The 23103-nt window shown below is 37.3% G+C and overlaps 5 protein-coding genes and 1 non-coding gene across 9 annotated transcripts; 2 read left to right on the forward strand and 4 right to left on the reverse strand.

Annotated features, from left to right (window-relative positions):
• Positions 1-510: 510 nt before the first annotated feature.
• On the forward strand, positions 511-582 carry TRNAW-CCA (transfer RNA tryptophan (anticodon CCA)). Its single transcript has one exon. It is a non-coding gene; the product is annotated as a tRNA-Trp (tRNA).
• Positions 583-674: 92 nt separating this feature from the next.
• LOC18111275 (pentatricopeptide repeat-containing protein At1g61870, mitochondrial) lies at positions 675-5308 on the forward strand. Of its 4 annotated transcripts, XR_002976873.2 has the most exons (5): positions 675-1964; positions 3117-3336; positions 3512-3639; positions 3813-3968; positions 4212-5308. XR_002976873.2 is itself a non-coding variant. In XM_006389588.3 (2 exons), exon 1 carries the CDS (start codon positions 746-748, stop codon positions 1949-1951), a length of 1206 nt encoding a protein of 401 aa, XP_006389650.1. In that variant the 5' UTR covers positions 675-745; the 3' UTR covers positions 1952-1964; positions 2660-2956. The 4 variants fall into 4 exon arrangements, 1 of the variants encoding a protein (XP_006389650.1); XR_002976874.2 differs by lacking the exon at positions 3117-3336; XR_002976875.2 differs by lacking the exons at positions 3117-3336; positions 3512-3639.
• LOC18111274 (beta-amyrin 28-monooxygenase) lies at positions 3220-4403 on the reverse strand. Its single transcript, XM_024581336.1, has 5 exons — positions 4299-4403; positions 4123-4212; positions 3987-4053; positions 3619-3806; positions 3220-3525 (listed from the first exon to the last, which is right to left on the reverse strand). The coding sequence occupies exons 1-5, from the start codon at positions 4401-4403 to the stop codon at positions 3220-3222; spliced, it is 756 nt and encodes a 251-aa protein (XP_024437104.1).
• A 622-nt stretch (positions 5309-5930) lies between the features above and the next one.
• Positions 5931-9267, reverse strand: LOC18111273 (cytochrome P450 716B1). The gene is made up of 4 exons (XM_006389586.3): positions 8645-9267; positions 6723-7164; positions 6455-6642; positions 5931-6379 (listed from the first exon to the last, which is right to left on the reverse strand). The coding sequence occupies exons 1-4, from the start codon at positions 9134-9136 to the stop codon at positions 6065-6067; spliced, it is 1437 nt and encodes a 478-aa protein (XP_006389648.1). The 5' UTR covers positions 9137-9267; the 3' UTR covers positions 5931-6064.
• A 541-nt stretch (positions 9268-9808) lies between these two features.
• Positions 9809-12398, reverse strand: LOC18111272 (beta-amyrin 28-monooxygenase-like). The gene is made up of 6 exons (XM_052445378.1): positions 11907-12398; positions 11325-11535; positions 11188-11245; positions 11056-11110; positions 10145-10223; positions 9809-9945 (listed from the first exon to the last, which is right to left on the reverse strand). The coding sequence occupies exons 1-6, from the start codon at positions 12396-12398 to the stop codon at positions 9809-9811; spliced, it is 1032 nt and encodes a 343-aa protein (XP_052301338.1).
• Positions 12399-20100: 7702 nt separating this feature from the next.
• Positions 20101-22202, reverse strand: LOC18111271 (cytochrome P450 716B1). Its single transcript, XM_006389584.3, has 4 exons — positions 21596-22202; positions 20967-21408; positions 20700-20887; positions 20101-20607 (listed from the first exon to the last, which is right to left on the reverse strand). The coding sequence occupies exons 1-4, from the start codon at positions 22091-22093 to the stop codon at positions 20263-20265; spliced, it is 1473 nt and encodes a 490-aa protein (XP_006389646.1). The 5' UTR covers positions 22094-22202; the 3' UTR covers positions 20101-20262.
• Positions 22203-23103: the final 901 nt, after the last annotated feature.

Consider the following 23103-nt stretch of genomic DNA (forward strand, 5'->3'; position numbering starts at 1 on the left):
CTGGCAAATGGTGCAAGAAATTCAAACTAGCTAGAGTCTACAAGAATAAACCAAATTAATTTGTCGGCACACATCAAATTCAATTCCCAAATGATTGCAAAGTTTTAAAGTGTATACACTACTATCATCCATGTCATGCATGCTGGCTGCTTCAAGACGGTTCGGCACATACACTATGAATTCACACAACGTAAGTTGCTGGAAACAGCTCAGAGAAGGCAGAGATGACGATTACTAATAAAGATCCCGGCGAAGGCCAACTGCAAAAATACAACCCTTTTTGCATCATCAATAAAGTGAAACCGATACTAACATTTAGCATCCTGAGGCCGTATTTGCGGCTGCTTGTCCACGATCAATAACAATAAACTATCAGAGCATCACCACCAATTTAAACTTCCTCACTGTTTAGGCTTCAAATAAATTTGTAGTTCAATCTATCAATGACTTGTCTTTAAAATTGATTTCATTATGTTAAGTTGATTTTAGTATCTGATAATAACTATCCAGGGATCCGTGGCGCAATGGTAGCGCGTCTGACTCCAGATCAGAAGGTTGCGTGTTCGATTCACGTCGGGTTCAATTCCCTCGCTAACCGAATCAATCTCTTCTTTTTTCTTAAATAAATACTCCGCACTCTATCCTCAAATCATACACCCTCACCCACCATACCATTCCCCCCTAAAACCCCCAAACCCTCCACTCTCCAGATACCCCCAAATCCCCTCCCTTTCCCCCCACCAAAATGGCACTCTTCGCTCGCCTCCGCCTCCGCCTCCAGTTCCTCCACCTCCGCCACCACATCAACTTCTCCACCTCCCCACTCTCCTCCAAATCCAAAACATGCGCCGCCCTCTCACTCCTCAAAAGCGAAACCAACCCCGAAAAAATCCTCGAAATCTGCCGCTCCGCTTGCCTAACTCCCTACGCACACATCGACCGAATCACCTTCTCAGTCGCCATTGACAAGCTCGCCAAATCCAACAACTTCTCTTACATCGACGACTTCTTAACTGATCTCCGCACTTCACGCCCTGATCTCCGCACCGTACGCTTCGCTGCTCACTCCATCATCCTCTACGGCCAAGCTGGCATGATTGATCAGGCGATTCGGCTTTTCAAGGAATATCATGAGAAGAATCAAAATGACGTCGTTTTAACCTCTGGGTCAGTGAAATTGTTGAATGCCTTGCTGTTTTCGTGTATTTTAGCAAAGAAATATGATGAAGTGAATAGGGTTTTTGTTGATTTTAGTAAGAGGTACAAAATCGAGCCGAATCTGGAAACTTTTAATACTGTCATTCAGTCATTTTGTGAGAGTGGGAGTTCGAGTTCGTGTTATTCGGTTTTGAATGAGATGGATATGAAGGGAGTGAAGCCGAACGAAACCACTTTCGGGCATTTATTTGCGGGGTTTTATAGGGAAGAGAAGTATGAGGATGTAGGGACAGTGTCGAAAATGATAGAGGAGGATTATGGGATCAGTGCTGGTATTGGTGTTTATAATATTAGGATTCACAGTTTGTGTAAACTTAAGAGGGCGAGAGAAGCGAATGTATTGTTAGAAGGGTGTTTATCGAAGGGAATTACGCCGAATGGGGTTACGTATAGTCATTTGATTCTTGGGTTTTGTATGGAAGGTGATTTGGAGGAAGCAAAGAGGTTGTTTAAGAGTATGGAGAATAGAGGGTGTCAACCGGCTTATAGCTGTTATGCTACTTTGGTTTACTTTTTGGGTAAAGGTGGGGATTTCGAGTCGGCCTATAGGGTTTGCAAGGAGAGCATGGGGAAGAAAATGGTGCCAAATTTTTCGACTATGAAGATTTTAGTGCAAGGGCTTGCGAGTAGTGGGGAGGTAGACAAGGCGAAAGAGCTTATTGGGGAAGTAAAGGAGAGGTTTTCCAAGAATATCGAGTTGTGGAATGAGGTTGAAGCTGGGTTGCCTCAGTAGCAAATGGGATATGGTAAGATTTTAGTTTGTTTGATAGTTCAAGGGAACGTTGTATAGGAATGAGAACCTTCTATGCTGGTTTAGAGGAAATAATAGTTTTTCATCTTTGGCTGTTGAATTGTGTTGAGCATAAATTATAGTTGAATGAAAATGTTTCTTTGCTTTGATGAAGGTGAGGTTTCAATTTTTTAGAATCATTTTTCTCTGTACTCTCCCTTTATATGCTATGTAAGCTGTCTGAAAGACGACAAATTCATCTGATTCCTGGCATTGAATTGATTTAACTCTGTAGCTACTATATACGGGCCACAGGTGAGGTTGTTGCATTCAAGGGCATAACAAGATCAGGCCTTAGACACTTTCTTTATTTTTTCATAACACATATTCACAATGTCCAAGAGTGCCCTAGATTTTTTTTTTCCTTCTATATTTATAGAGATTTATAGAAAGGAACATCCAAGCTTTTGTTTTGCAGAATGTCTATTCGTTTATCACTGTAGCTCACAACATCAGCACATCTGCCATTAAGTTTAGATGACTGCTTTAACTTATTATCACAGCTTTTACTTTCTTTTTAGAATTTCCATATTTATCTAGTTCTTTGCAACCGAAGGTGATAATCTTACACTTTCTATTTTGACTCATTGTTGTGTTTACCTCACCTTGCTGCTTTCACTGCTGATTGTTCCTACTTGCTGTGATATTCAGCTTTGAAGAGCAATAAAGTGAAAGTCTGATTGCCTCAGAAAAGCATACATCTCATAAGCAATTTGATACATCATCTACACCAAACAAGTTAATCATGATGTTGAACTGAGGTGATGTTTTAAGGGAAAAGATGAGTTGAATCAGAACCTGCAGGAGCATTGCCCTAAGATGAGCTGAATATCCAATAATTGAATCTGACTTAGTGTCTTATGCTGTTGTTTATGAAAGTGAACTGCATGATGCAGACATTCTTTATATTTGTCTACTGTCAAATAAATACAAAAGTTATTCTATAAACCATCAATCCAGGAAACAGGAAAATAACCTAAATTAATGCACCCAGTAGGAACGCATTTGCAGTAGGAATGTGATAGTAACATATGTTATCATCTTGGTCTGACTAATAAAGACTCTTGTGGTTACTAATATATGGCCGGCATGACTTCTTGACATTCAGGCGGCAGAAAAGTTCTCAAATGATGTCACAGCATCAATTCTAACTTTACAATTCAAGGGACATAGCTATAGTCTATAGATGCTGGAGTATGCATTTCGATGACTTAGTCAGGAATCTTTGGTTCAATTTCTATCTCTAGTCCATACTTGAATGTTGGCATTGGATCTCTAGAAAAAGAAATGTTTTGGCAACAGAGCTTCCATGTGAACCTGTTCACCAGGTAATGTATTGTAATCAGAGTTTCAAGTCTTGCAAATTCATATCCAGGACATATTCTATGTCCACCGCCTAATGCTACAAAACTGTATGGAGGGAGGAATGCTGCTTTCTTGAAATGTCTTGGTTCAAACTTTGATGGATCTGGGAAGATACACTCATTCATGTGTGTCATGCAGGCTGACCAAGCTACCTGGAATAAATAGTTCAAACCTAAAGCATGTTAGCATGTAGCATGGTATTGAGCTACAACAAATAGGGAAACAAGCATGGGATTGTGTCACACCTGCCATCCTTTGGGAATAAGGTATCCTTCATACTCGAAATCTTTAACGACCCTCCTGAAGGAAATGAATACAGGAGACATTATCCTTAGAGACTCCAATGCTACTCTCCATGTGTATTTCATACTTGCAAGATCATTCCATGTTAGAAGCTCCCCCAAGGTCTTACTCCTGACAATTTTCTCCTGTTCTGCAGTGCCATATTTTTCAACCATTTATGGTTTTATGTAATGGTAATCGATCTTTATTCAGTTGGTAGTTGTTCCTTTCAACAACTGATTGAAGCATGTGAATGGCAAATTGATTGGCACCGATAGAACGCCCTTCAGCAGTTGTTGAAATAGCTCTACAAGTATGTCTCTTTTCTCACCTTGTTCAATTCCAATTATCAGTGAGCTCAAAATGTTGAATGTAAGGGTCTTCATCAATAGCATTGCCTATGCATTCAAGATAAAAGAAACATATTAAGATGTGCTGATATTTTCTGTTTGATTAATTTGACATACCGAAATCTTCTGCTTGCCATGCCAATGCATCTCAAAATGCTTCCTAACTTCTTCATCTATCTTACCAACATATTGCTTTAACACTTCAGGCTGGAGAAATGATACAAGGACCCCTCACGCTTGTGCTCATGTCCATTCAATTCCAGGATATTCCTCTCACCGCAAATCTTTCTTACCGATAATGGATGTTGATTGACAAGTGTGCTACCATCACAAGTATAGATGAACTTATTTGCAGCCAGTCCATGAAGGAACATTGTTGGGGTCCCAAAGAAGTTCATTTTTTAAATGGGGCCGTATTTTCTTATTCTATCCTGAAGCCATTTATCTACTGTGTTTCATGCGCATGGCACGTAGGAAGCTCAGGCTTTGGCCTATGATGGGTAACCCCAAAGAAACTGGTGGAAGCCTTTTTGAACTTTTCCTTATCAGGAGAAGGTAAAGTGGAAGAAGAAAAGGAAGCAAGGAGAAAAAGATTCCAGGATCCATATCTCCTATAATTATTGGTTTAAACCACACAAAATACCTAGAGAGGAACACTTCTACTTACGAAACACTGACTTAACAATCCCACTTATAAGAAACTCTAATTTTGTCTCCTGTTGTTATCCTGGCAGATCTACACGTATTCAAGCATTTTGGTCTTGATGCTGATGCATATCACTTGTAGATGTATATGCTCCAAATCATAGATAACAATGATCTGAGTTTGAACCTTCCCATATTGAAAAATCTGAATTTCCTGAGGATTTGTCATGAGGTGGGTGGAATATCCAATCAAGAGCTGAACTAGTCTTCTATGCGGACGCCATCATGAGTACATGTTACACACAAAAATCCAAGATGCTAAATCAACCTACTTGTCGGAAAACGTTGCAATGTTCTTGAAAGTTTTTCGGCAACGCATGTAAATCCTACTACTTGTCATCCAGGAAGAACAAGAATAGCCTTAAACAGCTTGGCCAACAGGAATATCTTGCTCTTGGGCTTTCTAGTAACACAATGTGTCACCCAGTATATACTGATTAATTCAGCCCTTGTCACTACTGCAAGGCAGCATGTCATATTTTTGCCGAATTTGGACAGCAGAATTTCTGTTACTAAATACTTGTATATTCAGACAAAGGTTAACTATTTTGTGTAGAACTGAAGAAAGTATTTAATAATAAAACCATCTTTTGTCCAAGTCTACTGTCTAATCTGAAGCTCTAAGTGATGAATGCAAAGTGATCAGAGGATGCTGCTTTATTTTATATATAAAGACTTCTCTAAACAAGTTTATATCTATAGATATATAATATATATGTATCATGATCTGTTGAATATTGGATATCTAGCTTATCTCTCACAAGCCTAATAATCCAACGAAATAGATTGATGGTAGGATCTTGAAGAGTCTATGATCATTGAAATGTTTTGGGGAGAATTGGCTTGGTGGACTCGTGTTAGGATTCCATAGTTCATATATAATAACCTAACACGAGGAGGCATTGGGCTAATAATTCTTGATTCGAGGTTATCGCACAAGATTGGGGTGCTTATGATCAAATGTCATTATTATCTTCAAAATATTGGTTTTGAAAGATAAAGAATCATCGAAGTAGTTCTAGACCACTAGGTAAAGAATCAACCAAAAATCATCGTCAATCTTCACATTATCTAATCAATCATGTTTTGGAGTGAATATATTTGAGAGGTCACTTATGAGTTCAGTACTACACATTGTTTCTTTCATGGAGATGATAGATGCAACATTCTTGATGGGCTATTCTGCTGAAATTCCAGTAGTAAATGTTTGACTGAGATGGAGCGCCAGTAGTTGGATTCTTATTTGCATTGCATAGAGGTTGAAAGAATATTAGCGAAAGGGTAGAGTCCAATAATAGCATCAATTATAACTTTGGTCGAGGGGAATAGATCCCATTATTGCAGAAGCATACACTTAGATGATTTCTCCAAGAATCTTTGGCTCGATTTCTATCTCTAGTCCATCCTTGAAAGTTGGCATTGGATCCCTAGAAAAAGAAATTTCAGGACAACAAAGCTTCCATGTGAACATGTTCACCAGGTAATGTACTGTAATCAGAGTTTCAAGTCTTGCAAATTCATATCCAGGACATATTCGAGGTCCTCCTCCGAATCCCATGAAACTATATGGGGGGATCGATGACTGCCTTTCGAAATGCTTTGGATCAAAATCCGATGGATTTGGGAAGATAGAACCATCCATGTGTGTCATGCAGGCTGCCCACATCACCTGCGGCAAAACATTTGAAACTCAGCATTGATGTTCACAAATGATAAGAGAAGCAGAAGTAGAGTTGTATCACACCTGCCATCCTTTGGGAATAAGGTAACCCTCATAATTGAAATCTTTCAGGACCTTCCTGAAGGAAAAAAATACAGGAGGGTTCATCCTTAGAGACTCCATAGCTACTCTCCATGTGTATTTCATTCTTCCAAGATCATCCCATGTTAAGAGCTCATTGGAGGCCTTATTCTTGGCAATCTCTTCTTGTTCTGCAGTCTCACATTTTAGTAATTTGTTATTGATTAATTTACAATCATTTGATCTTTTTTATATTCATTTAGTTGCCTACCTTGAACAACGCCGGCATAAACAGATGGATCTTTGGCTAAAAGCCTGATCAAGAAAGCGAGGAGGATGGAGGATGTGTCATGGCCACCTATCATTATAATAATAGCATTATCCACAATTTCCTCATCAGATAATGCTACAGAATTGTGATCGTTCCGGAGACTAAGCAAGCTAGTGATTAGATCTTGTTGAGGAGAGGCATTTTGATGGTCCAATGCAACCCTTTTTTCACGAATAAGATCCATGACGATTTCTCTGATCTTTTCACTTGCTTGGAGGCTACGGTTGAAGCGTGTGAAGGGCAAATTGATTGGTACTGATATAAGACCCTCCATCAGTTGTTGGAAGAGCTTTACTGGTACATCTCTTTTTGAACCTTGTTCTATTCCCATGATAAGTGAGCTCATAAGATTGAAGGTAAGTGTCTTCATCAATGGCATTGCCTGTGTCGTGAAGAGAAAAAAAAAACAATTTATTAATTAGCACAAAAGAAGCAAATTCACAATCTAGTGATAAGTGTTGAAGATTGCTTCAGGACTGCTATAAGTTTATATTTCCTTTTTGTTCTGTTAGCTTCAGATTTTTATGTTTCCAGCAAATAAAAATTGTCTTAGTATGTAGGAGTTGTTAGTTTGTTAGCACATCATAGCATGATTTGTTGCTGTTAGTTAGCATTTCAATTTTCTTTTACTACTATTTATTTGTAAGGATGCTTATCAAATAAATGCAATCAATAATCCCTGTATGCAACATACAAGTATTCTTGCAGTCTTTTAATCTCTTCTATTTCTTCCTTTACTTTTTTTTTTAAAAAAATAAAACTATCAATTGGTATCAGAGCAGTCTTTTTAAGAGACCTATGATAGAAGCTGAAGTCAATTTCTCTCAAATTGCTCCTCTTGTCTTTTGATGGAGAAAACTACCAGCTTTAAACAGTGAAAATAAAGACATACCTGAGGCATTAGATCTATGGGAAGCTATGAAAAAGGATTATGAAGTTCCTCCATTGTCAAAATGGGTGATTTTGAGTAACCAGGTGTATGTCTGCCACAACTAGATGAAGAGTTGCCTCAAATAGATTACATGGATGACCTAACATATATTTATAGACCAGTAGGACAGGTCTAAGTCCAGGAAGAAGTTTGGTCACGCCAGACTCGAATAACAGCTGAAAAGAACTATAACTTTTGATTCCACTGTTGAATTATTAGATTTTGAAAATCTCACCCTAGACCCCCTTGGTTTTGTCAGTTTTTATAATTTTCCTAGTTATTTTTGGATTTTATACTTTCTTCCTTTATAATCTCGAATTTATATTTTTGTTTCCTAGTTGAGGTTGGGTTTCTAGCCTATTTAAAGCTTTGTAAACATCCTAAGAAGGCACACTATCACTGTTATTCTAGAGAAAATAAAATCTGCGAACTTGAGGTTTATATCGGCAGCCTCTTTCGCTCATTAAAATTCTTGTGTTTTTTCTTTGTTTTTACTGTCTTTAGCTTTCGCCTACATCACCACGACTCAGATCAAAAGTCATTAGGAAAGAAAAATCAGGAAGTCAAAGGCAAAAGCTTGTTTGTATGTTGTTGTTTCAACAACTATTTTTACTAGAATCATGTCTGTTAGATCAGCAAAAGATGTTTGAGATTATTTAAAGAAAGAATATGCAAGAGATGAAAGAATACGTGGAATACAAGTGATGAATTTAATAAGAGAATTTGAGTTGCAAAAGATGAAAGAGTCCGAGACAATCAAAGAGTACTTAGACAAATTGCTTGGCATTGTTAACAAGGTAAGGTTACTTGGCAAGTATTCTTATTCTTGCAGTCTTTTAATCTCTCCTGTTTCTTCCTTTACTCTTTAAAAAATAAAACTATCAATAAGATATCAGTTGAAGATGTGTTCAAATGTTGCTGTTCAACTTACCATAACCTTCTGCTTTCCATGCCAATGCATCTCAAAATGCTTTCTAATTCGTTCATCCATCATACCAACATATTGCTTTAACACTTCAGGTTTTAAAAATGATACAAGTGCTCCTCTGACACGCCTGTGCTCAAGGCCACTCAATTCGAATATATTCCTCTCCCCGCAAATCCTTTTTACTGACAATGGTTGCTGACTGGAAAGTGTGTCGCCATCGCAAGTATAGATGAACTTGTTTGCAGCCTGTCCTTGAAGGAACACTGTTGGGGTCCCAAATAGGTTCATTTTTGAGACAGGACCATATTTTCGTGTTCTATTCTGAAGCCATTTTTCTGCTGTATTTTTGCGCATGGCATTTAAGAAACTAAGGGTTTGGCCTATGATGGGTAAACCTAAAGAACCAGGTGGAAGCCTTTTGGAACTCCTCCTTGTGAGGAGGAAGTATAGAGGGAGAAGGAAAAGAAGCAAGGCAAAAAGGATTTCAGGATTCATTCTTCTTGCTCGTAACTTTGGTGCAAACTGCGAGTATATGAAATGTGTTGAGACTAATATCCTAGCTACAGGAAATTCTGATTCTTATTGCTCTTATTGTTGTCCTTGCCGGCCGGTCTACATTAGCAGTATTCCTGTATCTATTTCCTAAGCTGCTGATGCTAAACAATTTTTAATGCACCAAATTGTAAATAACAAGGATTTGATATATTTGAACGTTTCCAAATTGACAAATCTCTTATTGTTGTCCTTGCCGGCCGGTCTACATTAGCAGTATTCCTGTATCTTTTTCCTAAGCTGCTGATGCTAAACAATTTTTAATGCACCAAATTGTAAATAACAAGGATTTGATATATTTGAACGTTTCCAAATTGACAAATCTCTTATTGTTGTCCTTGCCGGCCGGTCTACATTAGCAGTATTCCTGTATCTTTTTCCTAAGCTGCTGATGCTAAACAATTTTTAAAGCACCAAATTGTAAATAACAAGGATTTGATATATTTGAACGTTTCCAAATTGACAAATCTGAATTTCCTCCAGTGTTGTCATAAGGTGGGTGGAATATCCAATATGGCGAACCCTAAGGACTTGCGCTTCTGTCCAGGGATGTAAATGTCATGATCACACATTGAAATGAAATAAAAATTTTGCCGGGAATGCATAAATATCCTACTAAGACATGTCAAGGCAGAAAGAAGAAAAAGAATCTGCAACTCCTTGCTCAGCAGGAATCTTGTTGCTGACAGGTGTGACAAGAACACATGTTATCGCGTAATATACTTGCCGTAGTCCTAAAATCTCAAACCAGTCTGAAAGTAAGTTTTAGAAATTCAAAACAGGACAAATAATAACTCGAATACCGATCCAACCTCCTGCATGTTTACATCAAAATTCCACTGGAAGTCACCAAGAAGCAATAAAGGAGCTAGCTCTATTTTTCAAAATCCTGATATGTTTTCCTACATGTCAGAGATGACAACTGGCTGCTGGCAAACTTGCAGTGTATACAGGGGCCATCCTTCTCATCAATACACATGGCATCATAGAATCGAGATTGAGAATTGAAATTGGGTTTGCTTTCGCTTTCCTGTAGTAAATGGATACGGGCAGATAACGTTTTCTGCAATTTTAACTAATAAAGAAAATCCTAATCTAATCTAAGATAGTTGTAATAAATTAGAACTCAGAACTAAGTCATAACTTACAGGTTCTCAACTCAGAGACCTAGTTTTTCCAGGTTGAGTTGCTGACTTCAAGGCTGTTTCTGCCACATATAAAGCATTTTAAATCTGGAGCTGTTTTTTCATTTTCTTCATTATCTCCAGTTTAGTCTTGTAAACTGCCTCTTCTAGCCGACCTACTGCAGCTTGGAAGTAATTTCTGGATAAACAATCAAACAGTTAAATCTGAAAATCTCATGACTGTGTTGTGGAGTAAAATCAAATAACAGCTTCAGTTCTTAAGTTTATTGAAGGAAAAGAGCCCAAAATTGCAGGAGTATGCATTGAGTTGACTTTGAGAGGTCCCTTTGGCTCAATTTCAATCTCCAGTCCATCCTTTAAAGCTGGCATTGGATCTCCGGAAAAGAAATGTCAGGGATACAGCGCTTCCATGTGAACCTGTTCACCAGGTAATGCATTGTAATCAGAGTTTCAAGTCTTGCAAATTCATACCCAGGGCATATTCGCGCTCCTCCCCTGAATGCCACAAAACTATACGGTGGGATTTGCATATCGAAATGCTTTGGATCGAAGTTCATTGAATCTGGGAAAAGACAGTTATCCATGTGTGTCTTGCAGGCTGCTCAGGCTATCTGAGTTAAAAAAAATTGAAACTTAGTACAAGAGTTATATGTTATCATGTTGTTCTAGTTATTAAGCTACAATGGAAAGTAAAACAAGCATAGAATTTTGTCACACCTGCCATCCTTTGGGAATAAGGTACCCTTCGTACTCGAAATCTTTAAGGACATTCCTAAAGGAGTTAAATACAGGAGGGGTCATTCTAATTAGACATTCCAATGCTACCCTCCATGTGTATTTCATCCTTGCAAGATCATCCGATGTAAAAGCTCTCCAGAGGCCTTACTCTTGGCAATCTCCTCTTGTTCTGCAGTCGCAAATTTCGGTAAATTTCCATGAATTTGTGCGATATTTTTCAATAGTATAGAATGGATTTAGTTGCGTACCTTTAGATATACTTGCATAAATAGCTTGATCACTTGCTAAAAGTCTAATCAATAAAGTGAGGAGCACGGTGGCTGTGTCATGCCCTGCTATCATTACAGTGATAACATTATCTACAATTTCCTCATCAGATAATGCTGCTGAAAAGTCTTCATTTCTGAGACTAAGTAACGTGTTGATAAGATCTTGTTGAGGACAGGCAGTTTGATGTTTCTGTGCAGCCCTTTTTTCGTGTATACATGATGATCATTCTGATTTCCTCCCTTGCTTTCAGACTACGACTGAAGCGTGTGAAGGGAAAATTGATTGGTACTGAAAGAGCACCCTTGATGAGTTGTTGGAAGAGCTCTCCAAGTGTTTCTCTTCTCACGCCTCATTCTATTCCAATTATCAGTGAGCTCATAATGTTGAAGGTGAGGCTCTTCATCAATGGCATTGCCTACAATGCGATGATAAAAATAGATATATCGCGCGCGCATATATTGCCTATGATTTATAGTCAGGAGATGGCAGAATTAGATTTATGGTTTAAAATATTCTTAAGAGATGTGCTGATATTTTGTTGTTAGATAAAATGGACATACAGAAACCTTCTGCTTTCCATGCCAATGCATCTCGAAATGCTTTCTGATTCTTTCATCCATCTCACCGACATGTTGCCTTAACACTTCAGGCTTTAAGAGTGATACCAGTACTCCTCTGACGCGCTTGTGCTCATGGCCACTCAATTCAAAAATATTCCTCTGACCACAAATCCTCCTCACCGACAGCGGTTTCTGACCGGCAAGAATGCTACCATCACAATTGTAGATGAACTTGTTTGCAGCCCCAGACAGGAACACTGTTGGTTTCCCAAGGAGGCTCGTTTTCCAGACGGGAACGTATTTTCTTATTCTAATCCGTAGCCATTCTTCATCTGTATTTTTGCGCATGGCATGCGGCCGGAAGGTGATACTTTGGCCAATGATGGGTAACCCTAAAGAACCCGGTGGAAACCTTCCTGAAATTCTCTGTCTCAGGAGAAGGTAGAGTGGTAGAAGTAAGAAAAGCAAGACGAAAAACATTTCAAGATTCATTTCTGCTTGCTCAAAAGATTGGTGTTAAAGCAGCTGGTATATATGAGATATGCGAGAGAAAAACTTCTTCCTATGGGAAACTGATTTGTCTCTTAACAGCAGAATTCTTCCATTAATTTCACTTGTTATCAATGCATAGCATTTGTCGATGGAACAAATCATAGAGTACAAGGATCGGACTTTTGAACCTTTCCAAAATGACAAATCTGAGTTTTCCTCAACAGTTTGTCAGAAGGCGAACAGAATATCCTATCCAACGAACTCATGAAATACTTTAGGAAGCGTTTGGTTAATGACAACAGAGAGACCGAGATAATAGTACAAAGGTTGGTTGAAAAAATAGTGATAAAAACATTAAAATAAATATATTTTTAAAATAATTTTAGAGTAAATTTATTTAAAGTATATATAAATAGGTCATGTCTTGAGATATTATTTATTATTTTTATGTGTAAAATATTCTTGTATATAACTCTTATTCTCAAAATTATCCAACTAAAACATGTAAATATAAAATTATTATTATCATAATTTTAAAAATTGACTCAGGAGCTTCTCTCGGATTACAATTTAGAAGAGTTAACCCGGGTTAACCTTATTTTTTTTTTAAATGATCAAAACAATATCGTTTTGATCAATCTTTTTTTTAAAAAAAAAGTTAACAAGTTATTTACCCAGGTTTTGAATGGGTTTTGCCCCTGGTCATGGGTCGATTAGGGTTTTTAATCGGGTTAGTCCGAGCTAATTCTTTTCTCTTTTTTTTAGAACTCGGATCGGTCTAAATTCTAGGTTGATCGGGTCTCAGATCGACCCACTGAGCCAATCTCGGTTTTATAACTAGGGTTATTATACTATTATTAATTTCAATACTCAATATAAATTAAATTAAAAAAAATATCTAATTAATTTTTTAAATATGTAAGTTTAATAGTAATTAATATCAGAATAAAATATATTTTTGTATATTTCATTATGTCTTGTCCACCATAAACCAAATAAGATAAAAAAAAATAGTTATTTTGTTTTATATATCACTACCAAACACAATTTTATCTTTGTTTTGTGTTCTGTTTTATCTTTTTTATCTCTACCTCTTTCATTTCATGACAATAACCAAACGCTCATGAGAAATACGATATCATGATGAAGAGGCCATAATGTTTTTAAAATTTATCTGAATTATATAATCAAACAAGCAATTTGGGAGAGTTAAATCAAACTAGCATGTAGAAAATCAATGTGTAGAGTAAAACCTTTGCAGGCAGGGCCAATAAATCCTTGTAAAAATGTCAACCTAGAAAATCAAAATAATTCTATGATGATAGAAAATATTTATATGAAATGATAAGGAAAAATTAAGAATACAAAAAACCACAACATCAAGTTTTGTTTCGCAGTGTGGTTAGTCGCTTTGATCACTGCCAAGAATTTATATTTAGATTTTAGTGATCTTGTTGAGAGTTTACTAAGGCTTACTTGTTTGGTGTAGTGGTCGTTTTTATTTTCTAAAGTGTTTTTTAAATTATTTTTTGCTTGAAAAAAATATTAAACTGATGCTATATTTTTATGTATTTTTCAATGATTTTGATGTACTATATATATATATATATAAAAGAATTATGATAAAAAATATTATTTTTAATATATTTTCAATTGAAAAACACTTTTAAAAGATATTATGCACCATATTACACAAAGTATCTGCGTCATTTGTCCTCATTTGTTATAGAATAAGATCAATAATAATAATAAAAAATTCCATTTACTGCTGTTGGAAATCACCAAAATAATGAAGTAATTATTCGTTTGTATCATGGATACCAAACATCTTAATCATTTCATAATTTTCATATTGGAACAAATTATTGTCCCAACAAGTACCTATTTTGAAGATGCCTATCTTTTTTCTTCTAGGTGGAGGATTACCATGCACCTTTTCGATTCTCTACCGAGCTGATCATCTATGCCTATATATATATATATATATTCGATTTGTTAGAAAATAATATAAATCATATTATGGGACCTTACCTAACAGCTTAAGCTATTGGGTTGAGAAGGTTCTTTGACATGGTATCAGAGCTTTGATGACCAAGCGGTCACGAGTTCAAATCTCATCATCCCTATTTATTTGATAAAAATTAAGCACAAGGTAATGTGAGCATGTGCAAGTTTCAAGCCCAAGGGACTTTCACTTGAGGGGGTGTGTTGGAGAATAATATAAATCATATCATGGGACCTCACCTAACAACTTAAGTTATTGGGTTGAGATGGTTCTTTAACACGATTTCTCTATTTATTAATTTCCTCTTCCAATAGTTTTCGGGAGATATAATGCATTCAGAGAGTAAAATTAGTCTCACACATCTGTAACTAAGATTTGCTTTCAGATGTTCTCTCAATTCTTGAAGCTAAAAGGAGAAAACATTACATAGGCCATATTATTACTGTTGCTGTAAACTCAATCATAAGGTCCAGCTGTTAGAACATTACCATGTGAGGTAGTCCCACTCCATTAAAGCAACAAAGTGGAACAACTCATCTACTTTAGCAAAAAGTGGAAAGATAAGCTGGTGAAATATGTCCTGCATGTTCTCTGGTTTTTCCTTTTGTCCTACCGTTCATGCCTACAAATAGGCATCAAGAGAGCATTGCAATGTGTGTGGAAAATACAAGAGAGAAAGAGTGAGTGAGTTTGAGAGCTTGTAATCTTCTTGTTATTTTTGAAATAAAAACAGTGTGTTTTATCTCCTCTGAGTATTTAAAGCCACCACCAGTGGTCTTTCCCACCAATAATTGGTATCAGAGTCCAATTCGTCAGAAAACAGAAGAGTTTTTGGGATATACCTGATTTTTCAAAGTTGTCAAAAACACCTTTTGATCATTCCATCGTGTAGAGTTCATCCATACGAACTCACTGGTGCAAAACTCAGCATAATCGGAGCAGGAGGTATCCCACACACGCCGCTTGAAAGTTTGCCACTGTATCCCACGCGCATCCGACGCGCCCCGAGGAAGAAGACAACTGAGCCACACGCTTGCCGTATATTGAGCCACGCCGAGCCGCTTAATCGCCAGCCGAGCCAATCTCCCGAGCTGAGCCGAGCCAAGAGAATATTCCCAGAATATTCCCGTTTCAACCCCAGCGAACCGCCCGATGTCCAGAATCGGTTTCCTGACCGGTTCAGCCCATTTCTGACCCATTTTCAACCAAGTAAGACCGATTCCCTACTGTTTTAAGCATTCCGGATCCATCTACAGTGTCAGTTTTGCCAAAATTCAACTCTCAGAAGGTGATATAGTCATTCAAAGAATAAAATGACTACATAAAATGCACAAACACTTATCCCAAAGTTGACCAAAGACAATTATGATAATTGGAGTATCAGATTGAAGGCATTTCTTGGTTCACAAGAGTGTATAGAGATTGTGGAATATGGTTATGATGAACCAGAGTCTAAACAAGCAGAAGATTCATTACAAGAAGCACAAAAACAACTCCTGAGAGCTAATAGAAAGAAAGACAACAAAGCAAAGACAATCATTTATCAAGGTCTTGATGAAGCCATATTTGAGATCATTGCTTCTGCAGAAACATCAAAAGAAATATGGGAGGCTCTCCAACAAAAATACAAAGGTGCTGATAGAATCAAGAAGATTCGTCTTCAATCTTTGCGAGGTGAATTTGAATCAGTGCAAATGAAGTCATCAGAATCTATTTCTGATTATCACACAAGAATTATGGTGATAGTCAATCAGATGAGAAGAAATGGAGAAGCCCTCTCAGATGCTCGAATTACTGAGAAAATTTTAAGATCCCTAGATCCAAAATTTGATTTTGTTATTGTCGCTATTGAAGAATCCAAAGAAGTGGACAAGTTGAAAGTGGATGAGCTTATGAGTTCTTTGCAAGCTCATAAGCAAAAGATTGTGAAAAGAAATGGAGATAAGGCAATTAAGCATGCCTTACAATCAAAGTTGTCTTTCAAGGAGGGGAGAGAGATTTCAACAAGTGGATATATCACTCAAGGAAGCAGTCAACAAAGACGAGGGGGATTTTAGCAATTTCAAGGAAGAGGATCTTAGAATACAGGATTAAGAGGAAGAGGAGGTAGAAACACCACCAGAGGAGGCCGGGGAGAACATATATTTACTCCTAGAGGAAGAGGAGGCAGTTACAACAACCATGACAAGAGAAATATCCAGTGTTATAGATGCAATCAATTTGGGCATTATAGCAATAAATGTCGAAGAAAGCTTCATCCGAGGTAGATGGAGAAGTCAACTATGTAGATAATAATATCACCATAAGAGGACCAGCTGTATTATTAGTCCAACAAGGACTAGGCAAGAATCAGGAGAATATATGGTATTTGGATTCTGGAGCTACCAATCATATAAGTGGTCAATGAGATCTATTTGGAGATCTAGATGAGACCGTAAAAGGTCAAGTCATTTTTGGAGACACCTCAAAAGTTCCAGTGAAAGGCAGAGGCAACATCCTAATTCGTTTGAAGAATGACGATCATAGCTACATTGTAGATGTTTATTATGTTCTAGCCATTAAGCATAACTTGCTGAGTATAGGCCAACTTCTGGAGAAAGGTTACACTCTTCTATGAAGAACTGTAATCTAACAATTAAAGATTACAATGGAAGATTAATTGCCTATGTGAAGATATCCAGGAATAAGATGATGCAGCAAAGTGTTTGAGTGCCATCACCAACAATGAAGAGTGGCTTTGGCAGCTAAGGCTTGGACATCTGAATTTTACAAGTCTGAAAATGCTAGCAAGCAAGAATATGGTCAAAGGCATGCCCCACATTAATCATCCAGATGAAGTCTGTGAAAGTTGTGTCCTCAGCAAACATCATAGAACCAGTTTTGCCAAAGAAGTCAACTGGAAAAAAAATAAGCCACTGGAGTTAGTGCACACAGATGTGTGTGGTCCCATAAAGCTTATGTCAACTGGACAAAATAGGTATTTCCTTACTTTTACTAATGATTTTAGCAGAAAGACATGGATATACTTTCTGAAAAAGAAGTCAGAAGTGTTGAATTGTTTTAAAGATTTTAAAGCCATTGTTGAGAAGCAAAGTGGCTGTAAGATCAGAACCGTGAGATCTAATCAAGGTGGAGAATACACTTCAAATGACTTTGATGCTTTTTGTACACAACAAGGCATCAGGGAAAAGGCATCAGATAACACCAGCCTATACACCACAACTGAATGGTGTAGCTGAGAGAAATAATCAAACGATTCTTGACATGGCAAGAAGTTTACTCAAAGCAAAGAAATTGCCCAAACAATACTGGGCTGAAGTTGTATCATGTGCAGTGTATCTACTGAATCGCTGCCCAACCAGAAGTTTGCAAGCTGTCACTCCAGAAGAAGCATGGAGTGGTCACAAACCAAGTGTTACTCATCTTCGAGTCTTTGGTTGTGTGGCATATACAAAGATCCTAGATGCAAGAAGGACCAAACTCGATGATAAAAGTGAGAAATGCATCTTTGTCGGATATGGTGATCGAAGGATGGGATACAAGCTGTATAATCCCATCACAAAGAAGGTAATTATGAGTAGAGATATTATCTTTAAAGAAGATAAAACTTGGCAATGGAATGATGATCAGAAGCAGTCAAATGGATCAGCACTGATTTGATCCTTGAAGACGAAGTGGAAGTACCAACAATACTTGCAGAAGGTCCAATGTTACCAACAGATGAGCAGCAAAGTCCAGTACACAAATTTCCTGTGTTCAATAGAAGAAGCACATCAATACCAGGACCATTATCAACATCAACATCTTCATCAGAAGAACTAAGAAGGATGAGAAATCTAGAAGAATTATACGATGCCACTCAAGTCATGGAAGATACAACTATATTTTGTTTCTTCACAGATAGTGATCCACTTAGCTTCAATGAAGCTATCACAGAAGAGAAGTGGATATAAGCAATGGATGAAGAAATACATGCCATTGAGAAGAATGATACCTGGAAGCTGACTAATCTACTAGAAAACAAGAAAGCAATAGGTGTCAAATGGGTCTATAAGACGAAGAAGAATGCAAAAGGCAAAGTACAAAGATACAAAACAAGATTAGTGGCAAAAGGCTACAAACAGAGAGAAGGAATTGACTATGGAGAAGTATTTGCTCTAGTAGCCCATCTAGAGACAATCAGATTGATGATCTCACTAGCTGCATAACATGGATGGAAGATCTATCAACTCGACGTGAAGTCAGCATTTCTGAATGGTTTCTTAGAAGAAGAGATCTATGTTGAACAACCACTTGGATACATTGAAGCTGGAAATGAAGGCAAAGTATACAAGTTGAAGAAAGCTCTCTATGGTTTGAAGCAAGCTCCGCGTGCTTGGAGTACCAGAATTGACAGGTATTTTCAAGAGAATGGATTTGAGAAATGTCCATATAAACACGTGATGTATGTGAAGAAATAAGCTGATGGAAGCACACTATTTGTGTGCCTATATGTTGATGATTTAATATTCACCGGCAACAATCCTACCATGTTTGAAAACTTTAAGAATAACATGGTACAACAGTTTGAGATGACATACATTGGTTTAATGACACACTTTCTTGATCTGGAAGTAATGTAGAAAAAAGAAAGGATTTTTGTATCTCAAAGCGGCTACACTAAAAATATTCATGAAAGGTTTAAGATGAAAAGCTGCAATCCAGTATCAACTCCAGTTGAGAATGGAGTGGAAGTGAGGAAGAGTAAAGTTGAAAATTTTGATCCAACCTACTTTAAAAGCTTAGTAAAAAGCTTGAGGTACTTGACATGTACCAGACCAAATATACTTTATGGAGTTGGACTTATCAGCAGATATATGGAGACACCAGATCAGTCTCACTTGAATACAGCCAAGAGAATTCTTCGCTACATCAAAGGAACGATAAATGAAGGTATGTTTTACACTTCAAGTAATACCTTCAATCTTGTTGGCTACTCGGATAGTGATTGAGGTAGAGATCTAGATGAAAAAAAAGGCACAACAAGATTTGTCTTTTTCATGGGAGATACATCTTTCACATGGATATCCAAAAAGCAATCAATAGTAACGTTATCAAGCTGTGAAGCTGAGTATGTTGCTGCCAACTCAGCTTTATGTCATTCAATATGGTTAAGAAATATGTTGAAGTATTTGGGATTTCCACAAGAAAATCCTACAGAGATTAATATTGATAATCGATCAACGATTGCATTAGCAAAGAACGCAGTGTATCATGAAAGAAGTAAACACATCAATACACGTCATCACTTTATCCGAGAGCATGTGAAGAACAAAGAAGTTGAACTGATATCTTGCAAAACAACTGATCAAGTTGCAGATATCTTTACAAAACCATTGAAAGGGGAGACATTTATCATATTGAAGTTCATGCTTGGAATGACATCACTCGATCGAGTTTAAAAGGGGAATTTGTTGCTGTAAACTCAATCATAAGGTCCAGTTGTTAGAACATTACCATGTGAGGTAGTCCCACTCCATTAAAGCAACAAAGTGGAACAACTCATCTACTTTAGCAAAAAATGGAAAGATGAGCTGGTGGAATATGTTCTGCATGTTCTCTGTTTTTTCCTTCTGTCCTACCATTCATGCCTATAAATAGTCATCAAGAGAGCATTGCAATGTGTGTGGAAAATACAAGAGAGAAAGAGTGAGTGAGTTTGAGAGCTTGTAATTTTCTTGTTATTTTTGAAATAAAAACAGTCTCCTCTGAGTATTTAAAGCCACCACCAGTATTCTTTCCCACCAACAATTACAACTAGCAGGAATTTTATTTCAACAGTTATATTGTAATGGAATAGTATCATATAGAGCGTCTGTTTTAACTTCCATTGGAATAGATGTAGGAGTTTGCATTCAGTTGACTTGGGATCTTTGGCTCAATTTCTATCTCCAGTCCATCCTTGAAAATTGGCAATGGATCCCTTGAAAAAGAAATGTTTGGGTGACATAGCTTCCATGTAAACCTGTTCACTAGGTAATGTATTGTTATCAGAGTTTCAAGTCTTGCAAATTCATATCCAGGACATATTCTAGCTCCGCCTCCGAATGCCACAAAACTATATGGAGGAACTGGTGCCTGTTTGTCAAAATGTCCCGGATCAAAACCTGATGGATTTGGGAAGAGACACTCATCCATGTGTGTCATGCAGGCTGCCCAGATTACCTGAGTCAAAACTTAGCAGAATACATGTTATCTTGTAGCACTGGTGAGTAAGTTACAATGACAAGGGAAACACGCAGAGACTTGAACCATACCTGCCATCCTTTGGGAATTAGGTATCCTTCATATTCAAAATCTTTTAGGACCTTCCTGAAGAAGGAAAACACTGGAGGGGTCATCCTTAGAGTCTCCGTCGCTACTCTCCATGTGTATCTCATTCTCTGGAGATCATCCCATGTCAAAAGGTCCTCTGAGACCTTACTCCTGGCAATCTCCTCTTGTTCTGTAGTCTCAAATTTCAGTAACTGCTTTGAATTTGTTCAATATTATTTGGTCTTTATTGAATCAATTTAGTTGCGTACCTTGAAGAACGCTGGCATAAACAGATGGATTATTGGCTAAAAGATTGATCAAGAAACTGAGGAGGATGGAAGTTGTGTCATATCCAGCTATCATTATAAGGATAACATTATCTACTATTTCCTCATCAGATAATGCTGCTGAAAAGTCCGCATTTCTGAGACTAAGCAGTGTGGTGATAAGATCTTGTTGTGGAGAGGTGATTTGATCCTCCATTGCAGCCCTCTTTTCATGAATCAGATCCATGACAATCGTTCTGATTTTTTCTCTAGCTTGGAGGCTACGGTTGAAGCATGTGAAGGGAAAATTGATTGGTACACAAAGAATACCCTTCAGCAGTTGTTGGAAGAGCTCTACAAGTATCTCTCTTTTTGCACTTTGCTCTATTCCGAATATCAGTGAGCTCATAACGTTGAAGGTAAGAGTCTTCATCAATGGCATTGCCTACGTTGTAAAGAGAAATAAGAGATATATAAGACATAAAGAAATGCAAGAGTACACAGTTTTCATTGCTTCACCTGTGATTTTCAACCTGTAGAGGTCAACAATGAAAATTAGGACATTTACCGTAGTAAGCACTTATCATTTTTATGTAGTGCAAGTATTTTGTCGTTTGATAAAATTGACCTACCAAAACCTTCTTCTTTCCATGCCAATGAATCTTGAAATGCTTTCTGACTTCTTCATCCATCTTACCAACATATTGCTTCAACACTTCAGGCTTTAAAATCGATACAAGAGCTCCTCTAACACGCTTGTGCTCGTGGCCACTCAATTCTAGGATATTCCTCTCGCCGCAAAGCCTTCTTATAGACGATGGTTGCTGATTGGCAAGTATGCTATCATCACAGGTGTAGATGAACTTGTTTGCAGCCTGACCGCATACGAATACTGTTGGAGCCCCCAAAAGGCTCATTTTCGAAATGGGGCCATATTTTCTTTTTTTATCCTGAAGCCATTCTTCTGCTCTATTTTTCCTCATGGCACTTAGGAAGCTGAAAGTTTGGCCAATGATGGGGAAACCCAAAGAACCTGGTGGTAGCTTTTTTGAACTTTTCCTGCAGGCGATCAGGAGAAGGTAGAGAGGGAGAAGGAACAAAAGCATAGAGAAAAAGATTGTTGGACTCATAGTTACTACTATCTGTGCTAGCTAGTGTAACTAAACCTGAGATATTTTGCAAAAACAAATTAGTAGTACTTCTTCTTATAGGAACTCTGAACTTGTCTCTTATTCTTAACTACATCATCTGCATTCTTACATTTTTCTTGTTGTTCATGCATATCATTTAATTATCCGAGCAGTACCAAAACATAGGAATAAGAATCAATTTGAATCTTTCGTAATTGACAAATAGGAACTCCTTCAAGTGTTGCTATGAGGCAGGTGGAATATTCAATGAGCAGCTGGTCTAACGGTAACACAATTCTAAAGTATTTGAAAGTTCTATGAAAGAAAAATGTCATAAAATCCTGATGAAGGCATATAGCTGATTAGAATTTAAAATATCCCTATCAAATCCTGAAAGGTTACATAAAGCAGCAAGTAGAGTATCATCGGAATGACCGGCGATGCATATAATTAAACCCGTCCACATAACGTCAAACCAAAGAAAAACAATTTACAACTTATCAGCTAATCTTAGGAAGTATTTTGCTGTTGGGCTTGTTGAGAGTACATTTGTTATAACCTAGCACTAGTTTTATTGCTAATTAACTATGGAAGAGCCTTGGCCCCTAAAATATGGCAGGCATATCTTGTATTGACACATTCAACAGCAGGAATATTCTGAGATGACCCCAATATCCACTTCCTTAAAAAATTAATTAGCATCAGTTTATCAAAGGAAAGTTTTTTCATACAGCTGAACTCTTCCTGTAATAATTTATCAAATCAAATTATCTACTTCAATTGGGATCAAATTAACCATTTTAATCACCTAAACCAAAGAGTTCCCAAAATTAATTAGTATTGTGGAGTAAATTATGGATTTGAGAAACTGAAATTAGAATTTTGATAAAAGCGATTATGGCATGTTCTAGTTCTGTAAGCTTATGTGCTATTCATTGTTGACCTTTGACCCAAGGATAAAGTTTTAGGATTCTAGATCACGCACTCAGAAATAACACAAGAAAGATTAA

The sequence above is a fragment of the Populus trichocarpa genome, chromosome 11 (genome assembly GCF_000002775.5).
Source record: "Populus trichocarpa isolate Nisqually-1 chromosome 11, P.trichocarpa_v4.1, whole genome shotgun sequence".
NCBI classification, from domain to species: domain Eukaryota; kingdom Viridiplantae; phylum Streptophyta; class Magnoliopsida; order Malpighiales; family Salicaceae; genus Populus; species Populus trichocarpa.